The sequence below is a fragment of the Acipenser ruthenus genome, chromosome 3, assembly GCF_902713425.1.
Source record: "Acipenser ruthenus chromosome 3, fAciRut3.2 maternal haplotype, whole genome shotgun sequence".
Classification (NCBI taxonomy): domain Eukaryota; kingdom Metazoa; phylum Chordata; class Actinopteri; order Acipenseriformes; family Acipenseridae; genus Acipenser; species Acipenser ruthenus.
Window position 1 is genome coordinate 38,924,511 of NC_081191.1, and position 12,720 is coordinate 38,937,230.

General features: G+C 37.8%; 1 protein-coding gene across 1 annotated transcript in view; it reads left to right on the forward strand.

Annotated features, from left to right (window-relative positions):
- LOC117394915 (dolichyl-diphosphooligosaccharide--protein glycosyltransferase subunit STT3B-like) overlaps positions 1-12,519 on the forward strand; it is a 50,328-nt gene extending 37,809 nt beyond the window's left edge. Inside the window, exons 11-16 of the mRNA XM_033993642.3 lie at positions 6,305-6,492; positions 7,853-8,024; positions 8,452-8,625; positions 9,232-9,345; positions 9,756-9,968; positions 10,664-12,519. Coding sequence (XP_033849533.2) covers positions 6,305-6,492; positions 7,853-8,024; positions 8,452-8,625; positions 9,232-9,345; positions 9,756-9,968; positions 10,664-10,744 — 942 coding nt within the window. The 3' untranslated portion in view covers positions 10,745-12,519. The remainder of the gene's footprint in view (positions 1-6,304; positions 6,493-7,852; positions 8,025-8,451; positions 8,626-9,231; positions 9,346-9,755; positions 9,969-10,663) is intronic.
- Positions 12,520-12,720: the final 201 nt, after the last annotated feature.

Below are 12,720 nucleotides of genomic sequence, written 5' to 3' on the forward strand. Positions count from 1 at the left end.
AATAAATAAATAAATAAATAAATAAAGTTTACTTAAGTAGTGGTGTAGCGGTTCACCGGTATGAACTATATATTCTTTAGTAGTTTGTTTGTTTGCTCTGGCCTGGCTTTGAGTTGTAAACATGGTTATTTACACTTGTTTCAGGACCACATTTAATGAGATTGAATAATAAATGTTTCAGTAACATTATAATTATTCAGGATCGCAAGTTTTTGCAGTTAGCATTACTGGATTATACTGATAAGCAACTTGTCTTCATTAGTTGTATCATGTTACGTGTCGTATCGCAGCCCATGTATCGAGGTACATATCGTATCGTCGTCAATCTAAAGGTACACACCCCTACTTTAGAAGCATTTCTAAACAAACTTTCCCTGCCAAAAAATGTCATTTTTTTCCTTTCAATTTTTGTGTTGTAACCTAGTTTTGCTGTTTTACCATATTTGCATATTTATTTTTAGATTTAAATGCTGTATTACAATTTTTTTTTTACTAGATTTGAACAGAAGCAATATTAGTTATTTATTTGGACATGCACAATCCATTGATTTGTGAAACCTATTAAAACATGAAGATTGACAAATGTTTGAAATTATCTGTACTATCTATCTATATATAATATATATATATATATATATATACATACATACATACATACATACATACATACATACATACATACATACATACATACATACATACACACACTACCGGTCAAAAGTTTTAGAACACCCCCATTTTTCCAGTTTTTATTGAAATTTAAGCAGTTCAAGTCCAGTGAATAACCTGAAATGGTACAAAGGTAAGCGGTAAACTGCCAGAGGTTTAAAAAAAAAAGTTTAGGTTACCAAAAACTGAAAAATAGTGTACATTTCAGAGTTATACAAAAAGGCCTTTTTCAGGGAACAAGTAATGGGTTAACAACTTACAGCTGTTCTGCAGCAATGGAAGTAAATTAAGCCTTGAAAGTTGATGCTAACAATTCCTACAGGTGTCCCAACTTTTGTTGATTATTACTTACAAACCCTCTGTCTGTATAAAAGCAGTGTTGGAACAGACTGTGTTACTACACCCTCTTAAGCATTATTTGGACAGTATTGTACTGCAGGAAGTAGTATATTGCTCTCATAATGGCGAGAAAAAGGCAATTAACAAAGGAAGACAGACAGACCATTATAACCCTTAAAAGTGTAGGTCTTTCCTTTAGAGAAATTGCAAAGAAAGCCAAGGTGTCAGTGAGTACAGTGTCCTACACCATCAAAAGGCACTTGGAAACTGGAGGAAACTCTGACAGGAAGAGGTCTGGCAGACCCAAAGCCACAACAGAATCAGAAGACAAGTTTCTGAGAGTCAACAGCTTGCGTGATAGGCGGCTCACGGGACAACTGGTCGAAGTAAGCAAGTCTCAGTTTCAACTGTGAAGAGAAGACTTCAAGCTGCAGGTTTGACAGGTCGAGTGGCAGTAAGAAAGCCATTGCTAAGATGGCAAAATAAGAAAAAGAGGTTTGCCTGGGCCATGAAGCACCACCAGTGGACTACTGAAGACTGGAAGATGGTCTTATGGACCGATGAATCAAAATTTGAAATCTTCGGTTCATCACGCAGGGTTTTTGTACGCCGTCGAGTAGGCGAAAGGATGGTTCCTCGGTGTGTGACACCAACTGTCAAACATGGAGGAGGAAGCGTGATGGTCTGGGGCTCTTTTGCTGGATCCAGAGTCGGCGACTTGCACAGAGTGAGTGGCACCCTGAACCAAAACTGCTACCACAGCATTTTGCAGCACCATGCAATACCCTCTGGTATACGCCTAGTTGGTCAGGGGTTCATCCTACAGCAAGATAATGACCCAAAACATACCTCCAGGCTATGTCAGAACTACCTTAGAAGAAAAGAACAAGACGGTAGGCTTCAAATCATGGCATGGCCAGCACAGTCTCCAGACTTAAACCCCATCGAGCTGGTTTGGGATGAACTGGACAGAAGGGTGAAAGCAAAGCAACCTACAAGTGCAACACATTTGTGGGAACTTCTGCAACAGTGTTGGGAAGAACTTTCCGAACAATATTTGATTTCCATTGTAGAAAGAATGCCACGAGTGTGGTTCGGCTGTTATATCTGCAAAAGGTGGCTACTTTGAGTCAAAAATTTAGATTAAATTTTGTTAAACAAAACGATTCCATGATTTATTTTTTATCTGCAATTCTTTATTTGTTCTATGCTTTAATTTCAGAGTACATTGAGACATTAAACTGCGTAAATTTCAATAAAAACTGGAAAAATGGAGGTGTTCTAAAACTTTTGACCGGTTGTGTGTGTGTGTGTGTGTGTGTGTATATATATATATATATATATATATATATATATATATATATATATATATATATATATATATATATATATATATATATATATAATAGACTGTAAATCTCATGGCAATGTGTGTGTATTAATTCATGTATGTATTGATTTTTCAGTGAGAGTAGTGCAGGGAAAGAATATTGCCCTCCCCCCCCCCCCAAAGAAAAAGAAAAAATTCCAGTGTTCCAGTTAGCCATCATGTGACACGATGTTAGATGAGGAATAAATAGCTGTTAAAGGTTGTACTGTTGAGCTAATATATCCACAAAAAACGAAGAATGCACAATTTTCTCTGAAATAACTGACAAAAGTAATTGGCATCCACCATTGTTTATTCCATATTTAATAGAAATCAGACTTTGCTTTTGATTTTTTTATTCAACATAATATTGTAAATAAGAAAACAAATGAAAGTGGCATGGACAAAAATGATGGGACCGCTAACCTAATATTTTGTTGCACAACCTTTAGAGGCAATCACTGCAATCAAACGTTTTCTGTAGCTCTCAATGAGACTTCTGCACCTGATAACAGGTAGTTTGGCCCACTCTTCCTGAGCAAACTGCTCCAGCTGTCTCAGGTTTGATGGGTGCCTTCTCCAGACTGCAAGTTTCAGCTCTTTCCATAGATGTTCGATAGGATTCAGATCAGGACTCATAGAAGGCCACTTCAGAATAGTCCAATGTTTTGTTCTTATCCATTCTTGGGTGCTTTTAGCTGTGTGTTTTGGGTCATTATCCTGTTGGAGGACCCATGACCTGCGACTGAGACAGAGCTTTCTGACACTGGGCAGTACGTTTTGCTCCAGAATGCCTTGATAGTCTTGAGATTTCATTGTGCCCTGCACAGATTCAAGGCACCCTGTGCCAGGCGCAGCAAAGCAGCCCCAAAACATAACCAAGCCTCCTCCATGTTTCACTGTAAGTATGGTGTTCTTTTCTTTGAAAGCTTCATTTTTTCGTCTGTGAACATAGAGCTGATGTGACTTGCCAAAAAGCTCCAGTTTTGACTCATCTGTCCAAAGGACATTCTCCCAGAAGGATTGTGGCTTGTCAATATGCTTTTTAGCAAATTCCAGTCTGGCTTTTTTATGTTTTTCTGTCAAAAGTGGAGTCCTCCTGGGTCTTCTTCCATGGAGCCCACTTTCGCTCAAAAAGCGACAGATGGTGCGATCAGAAACTGACGTACCTTCACCTTGGAGTTCAGCTTGTATCTCTTTGGCAGTTATCCTTGGTTCTTTTTCTACCATTCGCACTATCCTTCTGTTGAATCTGGGGTCGATTTTCCTCTTGCGGCCGCGCCCAGGGAGGTTGGCTACAGTTCCATGGACCTTAAACTTCTTAATAATATTTGCAACTGTTGTCACAGGAACATCAAGCTGCTTGGAGATGGTCTTGTAGCCTTTACCTTTACCATGCTTGTCTATTTTCTTTCTGATCTCCTCAGACAACTCTCTCCTTTGCTTTCTCTGGTCCATGTTCAGTGTGGTGCACACAATGATACCAAACAGCACAGTGACTACTTTTCTCCATTTAAATAGGCTGAATGACTGATTACAAGATTGGAGACATGTGTGATACTAATTAAAGAAACTAATTAGTTTGAAATATCACTGTAATCCAATTATTTATTATCTTTTCTAAGGGGTACCAACAAATGTGTCCAGGCCATTTTAGAATATCTTTGTAGAATAAGCAATAATTCATCTCTTTTCACAACTTCTTTGCTTTATTCTATGACATACCAAAGGCATGCAAGTATACATGATAAAATAGCTTTTAATTTCATCACTTTTCAGGAGGAATGAAGCATTATTTCAATGAGCTGTAAGGGTACCAACAAATTTGAGCATGTATGTGTGTGTGTGTGTGTGTGTGTGTATATATATGTGTATGTATGTGTATGTATGTGTGTGTGTGTGTATATATATATATATATATATATATATATATATATATTATATATACACACACACACACACAGTGCCTTGCATAAGTATTCACCCCCCTTGGACTTTTCCTCATTTTGTAGTGTTACAACCTGGAATTAAAATGGATTTAATTGGGATTTTTACCATTTGATTTACACAACATACTTAACACTTTAAAGGTGCAAAATATTTTTTATTGTGACACAAAAGTTAATTAAACAAAAAAAAAAGACATTAGTTGGTTGCATAAGTATTCACCCCCCTGAGCCAATACTTGGTAGAAGCCCCTTTGGCAGCAATTACAGCTGTGAGTCTTTTTGAGTAAGTCTCTACCAGCTTTGCACATCTGGATCCTGCAATTTTTGCCCGTTCTTCTTGGCAAAATTGCTCAAGCTCGGTCAAGTTGGATGGGGACCATTGATGAACAGCAATTTTCAAGTCTTGCCACAGATTCTCAATCGGATTGAGGTCTGGGCTTTGACTGGGCCATTCTAAGACATTCAGGTTCTTGTTTTTAAACCACTCCAGTGTAGCTTTGGCTGTGTGTTTAGGGTCATTGTCCTGCTGGAAGGTGAACCTCCGCCCCAGTCCCAGGTCTGTTGCAGACTGAAACAGGTTTTCCTCTAAAATGTCCCTGTATTTGGCTCCATCCATCTTGCCCTCAATCCTGACCAGTTTCCCAGTCCCTGCTGATGAAAAGCATCCCCATAACATGATGCTGCCACCACCATGCTTCACCGTGGGGATGGTGTTCTCAGGGTGATGAGTAGTGTTGGCTTTGCGCCACACATAGCGTTTGGCGCTAAGGCCAAAAAGTTCAATTTTGGTCTCATCAGACCAGAGAACCTTTTTCCACATGTTTGCTTTGTCTCCCACATGCCTTTTGGCAAAATCCAAACGGGATTTGATATGGGTTTTTTTCAGCAATGGCTTTCTTCTCGCCACTCTTCCATAAAGCCCAGCGTTGTGGAGCGTTCGGGTTATAGTTGTCCCGTGGACGGTTTCTCCCATCTCAGCTGTGGATCTCTCCAGCTCCTTCATAGTTACCATTGGCCTCTTGGTTGCTTCTCTGACTAATGCCCTCCTTACCTGGTCACTAGGCAGAGTCGCGGTTGTGCCATATTCTTTCAATTTTTTAATAATGGATTTAACGGTGCCCCGGGGGATGTTCAAAGTTTGGGATATTTTTTTATAACCCAACCCTGATTGGTGCTTCTCCAGAACTTTATCCCTGACTTGTTTTGATAGCTCCTTGGTCTTCATGATGCTGTTTGTTTAGATATGCTCTCTAACAAACTCTGGGGCCTTCCAGAAACAGGTGTATTTAATCTGAGATCATGTGACACTTTAATTGCACACAGGTGGACTCCATTCAACTAATTATGTGACTTCTGAAGGCAATTGGCTGCACCAGAGCTTATTTAGGGGTGTCACAGCAAAGGGGGTGAATACTTATGCAATCAAGACTTTTCAGTTTTTTATTTGTAAATAATTTTGAAAAATATGTAGATTTTTTGCCCCACTTCGACATTATGGACTATTTTGTGTAGATCAGTGACAAAAAATCCTAATTAAATCCATTTTAATTCCAGGTTGTAACACTACAAAATGTGGAAAAGTCCAAGGAGGGTGAATACTTATGCAAGGCACTGTGTGTGTGTGTGTGTGTGTGTGTGTGTATGTGTATATATATATATATATATATATATATATATATATATATATATATATATATATATATATATATATATATATATATATATATATATATATATATATATATAACAAAAGAAAACAACTAGTTTTCTAGCATTTTGTCCCTTGGACAACAATTTTTTTCAAAAATGGCATACACCTGAATGTGCAATAATAGTGTCTGCAGGTTTTAGCATACAATAATAACACAAGTAAAACACATGATTGTCCTTGTACGATTTATGCATAATATAAATTAATTTATTTGCAGATTTGTATGTTATATTTTCCCATGAATAATGCCGATGTCTCCCTCTGCAGGCTGGTAAGGTGAGGAAGCATGTGTCTGAGCAGGAGAAGATGGAGGAAGGACTAGGCCCCAACATCAAGAGCATAGTCACCATGCTGATGCTAATGTTGCTGATGATGTTTGCTGTCCACTGCACTTGGGTCACTAGCAACGCTTATTCCAGCCCTAGTGTCGTCCTGGCATCTTACAATCACGATGGGTAAGTCATCTTCAAAAGGCTAAAAAATTATGATTTTCTTTCGTTGGAAAGAGAAATTCTCACTTCCTCTCTGAGCTCAAACAAACGATTTGAGCACCTTGAACCGAGACAGCCAGCAGACGTGTGGCAAAGTAGCTGATGGTGCCTTTCTTCCATCTCATTACATACAACTCCAAACAGACATACATTTGTTGGACAACTCTTGCTGAAGTTGACAATGCGAACAGCTTCATTGAGCACTTGTTTCAAAACAGGTGGCATTATTATTTGAACAAGGACTTGCCTTTGTTTAATGCAGTGAGTCCAAACAGCTTGTGGTGCAACAGCCTGCACTCTGGTGACTAACCCGCTGTTTTTTCCTGTCATGGCAAGAGCACCGTCACTGCAAATGCCTACACAGCGCTGCCGTTCCAAGCCAGCATGGGAGAAAAAACAATGCAAAAGAGCAGAGTGGTTTCCCTGTAGCATGTTGAGGTACTGGCTGGCAGAGCAGCATCTGAACAGCACCTGGCAGATCAGTCGTCCACCTTTTTAATAACAAAAAAAAAAAAAAAACTTTGCTTTTACCGTGACGATCACTTGCTTGTACATGTCAATAGCTGTACTGTGAATACGCCTGGCAATAGTGTTAGACTGGGAATCGAATCAAGCTGACTGGCTGCATTTTCCTCAACATAATAGAAACCGTTTGCTTGGCACACGGTAGAAAAAAATGTTCTCAAGTAGTGTGTGTTTTACCAGTTTCGGCTATTCAGTGTGACACAGTATAAGATGCGTGGGGAGCCTTCTCATGAGTTGCAGTCGCAATCTTTAGTACTTCCTTCTTGTCCTGTAGCTGTGTCCGCTTTCGCTGAAAAAAAATCATGAGGTTTTCCTTGAAGAGAACAGTGCTTATTAAATGCTGCAACATTTTCAATTTGGTTTTAAGCTCTTCTTGCCAGCACATCCCCACGCACTGTGGCCGTGGCTGCTCCTCGCAACCAGCCCATGTAAAACTGAACTGGATCCTTGCTACTCTGATCCTTGCTATCAGCATTTCTTTTGCTTACAGTGCAACTCGACTTCCCCTTCCATTATTCCCGATTCCACTACTTTTCTTCAGAAAACAGTACATTTTTAAATCTTCCTGGGGGGTAACAGTTTCTATTACAGCAACTTTTTTGTAATAACGTACCTGTTTCTTAAACTAAAATAGTGTAGAACTAACCTGTTTATCACACAAAAAGTGATATCCCTTTTTTTTTTTTTTTTTTTAATTGTGTAAATATTCGTGACCACATTGAAAGATGGTTGCAGCCCACAGTTTGATAACCACTGGTCTATAGGAAGAACATGACAGCCCTATTTTATTCCTTTTCAGCACGCGGAACATCTTGGATGATTTCAGGGAAGCATACTATTGGCTTCGGCAGAACACAGATGAGCATGCACGAGTGATGTCATGGTGGGACTATGGGTATCAGATAGCAGGGATGGCCAACAGGACGACTCTGGTGGATAACAACACTTGGAATAACAGTCACATAGCGCTGGTAAGCTGGGCTGGACTGGACCTAGATTATTAATGAGACCACTGCAGACATATCTCAAGGGGCTAGTCATTTTTGATCTAAGGTTTTTCTGTGTTTTTAAATTTACTGTTTTTAAAATCTTGGGACCAGGTTTCAAGGAATGGTCATCCCAATATTTGGGTCTTTACCATGCTTCAGTTTTGTGATGCAAGGCAGGTAATGTTGAAGCATTCTAGTCCAGGTCTTTGTTCCAACCACGTCCTTAGTTTTTAAATGTAATCAGTGAAACCCATGGCCAGGTCCTAAAGCATTTAATCATTTCATGATCCCTATTAGACCTGGAATATATCAGCAGATGTGGGTGGATTGTGTGCAGATTGTGAATTTGTATCTGTTGAGATTGAGTGAAATTGTTCTGTTTCTCATGGCTCTTGTTTTTGCTTCTCAGGTTGGAAAGGCCATGTCTTCCAATGAGAGTGCGGCTTATCAGATCATGCGGAGCCTGGATGTGGATTACGTGCTGATCATCTTCGGGGGAGTTATCGGATACTCTGGGGACGACATCAATAAGTTTCTGTGGATGGTCAGGATAGCAGAAGGAGAGCACCCCAAAGACATCAGGGTGGGGAATGACTTTATTTTTTAAATATAAGCTACTGCAATTTCCCCACCCCCCACTGTGTTGTATGCACCTGGACATGAGGTATAGGGTATAGTACCGTTAGCCAGTACATGAAAGTCAGATGTTGTGTGTCTTCCATCGTGACAGTGACTCGAGGGGAAAATAAGTTTTCATGCAGAAGTGTTGGCATACATTATTGTGTCTAAGATCAGATGCCTGCGGCAGAGAATACTGATATTGGGAACAGAAAACCAGGAAAAAAATAAAAGGTTAGTCAAGTGAGGGAACATCCATTTCCACAGAAGTGTGTGACAGATTGTTTGTTTTTTTTTCAACCCCCCCTCCCCCCAACGCTCCCAAATAAAGGTTGAGCACAGGATGATTCCCATTTGGTTTATTACCTTCCGCTGCAGACACGGCACGTTGTATTCTAAGGGTTTAATATTCCATTGTTTGCCATGGTGTAGTATAGTAAGCCTTTGGTGCTGGTATACATTTGTTTTATTGTCTTTGGTACTAATTGGTCCAATTTTAATAACCATCTATAACTTATAACTATTGAAGTGCTCATGATTATTGTTTTTGTTTTGTTTTATTTTACTACAGGAAAGTGACTATTTTACACCACAGGGTGAGTTTCGTGTGGATAAGGCTGGCTCCCCTACCCTGCTGAACTGCTTAATGTACAAGATGTCCTACTACAGATTTGGAGAGATGCAGGTATGAACTTGGATATTGGGCCATTAGTTTTATTTTATTTGGTTAGAGATGTAGGGAGCAAGCGCAAGCTTTCTTTTGGTAATTTTAAGCAATACAGTCCCCAGAGAAGGCTTTGACTGGCTTGTTGCTGTTATAGAGTAGAAAAAAAGCCCTCTTAGTCAATTTCATTTTACATCTACACAGTCATGTCTGTGGCAGATTGATTGGCTAAATAATGGAAAGGGATTACATGGGTTTCTGCCTGAATTGCTTTTTTTGTTGTTGTTTTACCAGATTACAGACAGGCACTGAAATACAAGAGAGGATACTGTGGCACTAGAAAGACCTTTTACTTTATGCTTTATTATTGCTGACTGACGCACATGTTGTGATTTGAAAACTCCTGATAGTTCTAGCGTTTCCTTTCACAGCTTGATTTCCGGACACCCCCTGGATTTGATCGCACGAGGAACGCTGAGATTGGAAACAAGGACATCAAATTCAAACACCTGGAGGAGGCCTTCACCTCCGAGCACTGGCTAGTCAGAATTTATAAAGTGAAGAAGCTGGACAACCGGGAGATTCTGGATCACAAACCTCGAATCACCAACACCATTCCCAAACAGAAGTATTTATCAAAAAAGGTGGGTTTGACATGAAGATCACCGTGGGGAAAGTTTAGAAGTTTTAGATTCGTTCTGTGTGTTTAAATCAAATCTGAAGAAATTAAGATTTGTAGTAGTGTAGGGTTTTTTTTTTTCATTATTAGTTTTAAATGACTAAACTACATTTGCAAATTTTATATGCTTTTTTAAAATGTTATTTTATATATATATTTATTTTTATGTGAGTGTCCCAGGTGTGATGCTAGACACCCCATTTGGATGTTTAATCTCACACACACCATTACATAATCAATAAAGCATTGTAAATCCATCAACAAACACCAACCTCTCGTGTATTCTTAAAATGGACAATCGGGTGAGATTTATATTTTTTACAATTTCCCTGGAAGCGTGTTCCTAATTGACGGGGCAAGTTTGCTGATGGGAGATCCTTTCCAATAACCTCTTTGTATAACATAGCCCAGGGGTACTTCTGATGGTCAAATAAATTATCTTGAATTGTGGTTGGTTTATTTTATTTATTATTTATTTATTTATTTTTACGGTACTATATATTATCTCAACCACTGTGTATACATATTTCAGCATTGGTTTCATGGAGAAGTAGTCCAGTACATACAGCAAAATAACAGAACATTATGACAAATCGAACGTCTGTTGTGATGTATGCAGTTTAACTACAAATTTATCTTTATTTATTTGTATTTGTTTAGATTGCCAAAAGGAAGCGTGGATACGTCAAGAATAAACTAGTTCTGAAGAAAGGCAAGAGATCCAACAAAAAAGCGGTTTAAAAATAAATAAGTAGCAGTCATCTGGAATCCCTGACAGTCTTTGACTTGAGCTGAAGTCCTTTTCTAAAAAACAGTGGGGTACAGAAATACCATCTCTTCACAGTTTATATGGAGATTCAGATTGGAGCTGATAAGAGAAATGCATTGGTTTAATGAGGACTTCTCTGTGTGTCTTTCTTTTTCTTTTTTTTTTTTTAAAAACTTGAATGTGCTGGCAAGGCAAAAGCTGTGGCCAACCACAATTATTTTGTGGTAAATATTATATAATCCTATAAATCTACAAAAAAAAAAACTGTTGGACAGATTGCACCAAAGAACCCTCTCTTATTTCGTCCTCGGCACATGTAAACTTGTTACCTTTTTAAATAAAAACATCAAATAAAATCAAAAAGGATTCACTTAAAGACGTGTTCCAGTTCCAGATGTGTGTACAGACAAAGCACTCTACGGAATGGAGGAACGTCATACGAGCGGCAGAAGGGTATTGTGTCGTTTTTAGGTTTATTTTGTCAGTCTTTTCTAAAATAAGTTTACCGAATGTAAATATGTTTTGTTATATCTAAATAGGGTTATATAATATATATTGGATTTTTTTTTTTAATATGCATAATATTTGTCACATTTTTCAATAGCAGTGTTGTGTTTTTTTTTTTTTGGGGGGGGGGGGGGGGGGTTACTACTCCCCTATCCCCTGCCAGAATAAAACAAAAAATCTAATTGATGTAATAATGACCTCTACATAACCTGCTGCTGTAAAATTACTAAAATTGACCAAACATAGTTAGGTGTGCTTTTGAAAGCTGCATTCTTTTTTTTTTTTTTTTGCATAAAAGGAAATATCTATTAAACAAACAAAAAAAAAACAGGGTCTGACTAATACGTACAGTGTATCTATCTTCCGTCAACAACTTTACTAGCAAGCCTAACTATCCCCATGAATATTGCACGTCTTGTATATTATAATAGGAAAAGAGCTGTCCGTTTTTGAAAAGGTGACAAGTCTACAAATCTCATACTGCGTAGGAGAGTAGAGGGTTTCTAATGTAATTGTTCTCCAGTTCAATACTGTTTACCTCTTAGGGGTTTCTTTTGAGTTTATTATTATTTTTTTACTTTTGAATGTTAAGCCTTTTTCTTCCTTTTTAGTGTGCTAATTTGCTACAATGTTGTTGTTGTTGTTGTTGTTGTTTTATTTTATTTTTTTTAAGAAAAATAACAATTTAATTAATTTCCTAGTATGGCAGACTGATCAGCAATAGCTAAATGTGGAGCTACAAACTCTCCAGCAGACCACTCGTCTCAGTCAACAACTTGAAAAGACCTTGAAGCAAGTGTTTAAACAGACAGCAAGACGAGCAATTTCAGATTTTTAGTGGGGGAAATATTAATGATATCCTGTAATTTAAGATGTAAAATTGTAATTTCCTATGTTAAATGTTTATTCCATAAAAAAAAAAAAAATGAAAAGTCAGTGGCGGTGTAAAAAGGTGAACAAACATTTTGAAATATAAAAAAGGAAGTTAAATGGATATGTTACAGCCTTATCAATATGTTTGTTTGGTTTCTGAAGATGAAGAATATTCTTTTGAAAAGTTTTTTTTTTTTTTTTTTAAGCTTTAGTTTTCTGCCCTTATTTTGGTTAATTTATGCTACAGACATTAAGTTGACCAGTATTGGGAGCTTTTTCTTCACCCAGGATTACGTTTTTACATTGTTGCTTAAAGACTTCAGACCTGTTCAAATGTAGACAAAAATAAAGTTCAAGTTTGTGTAAATCAAGTTTGTTGCTTTTTATTTTATTTATTTATTTATTTATTTATTTAGATAGATAGATTGATTGATTACACACACAAGTTTGGCAATCTTAAAAAGGAGGTATACTGCAGTGTACAAAAATTTAAAAAAAAATGTTTTGCGGATGTACATAAGGTTTCAATGATTAATTTCATGACGCTTTGAACAAAAGTCCTTCAGCT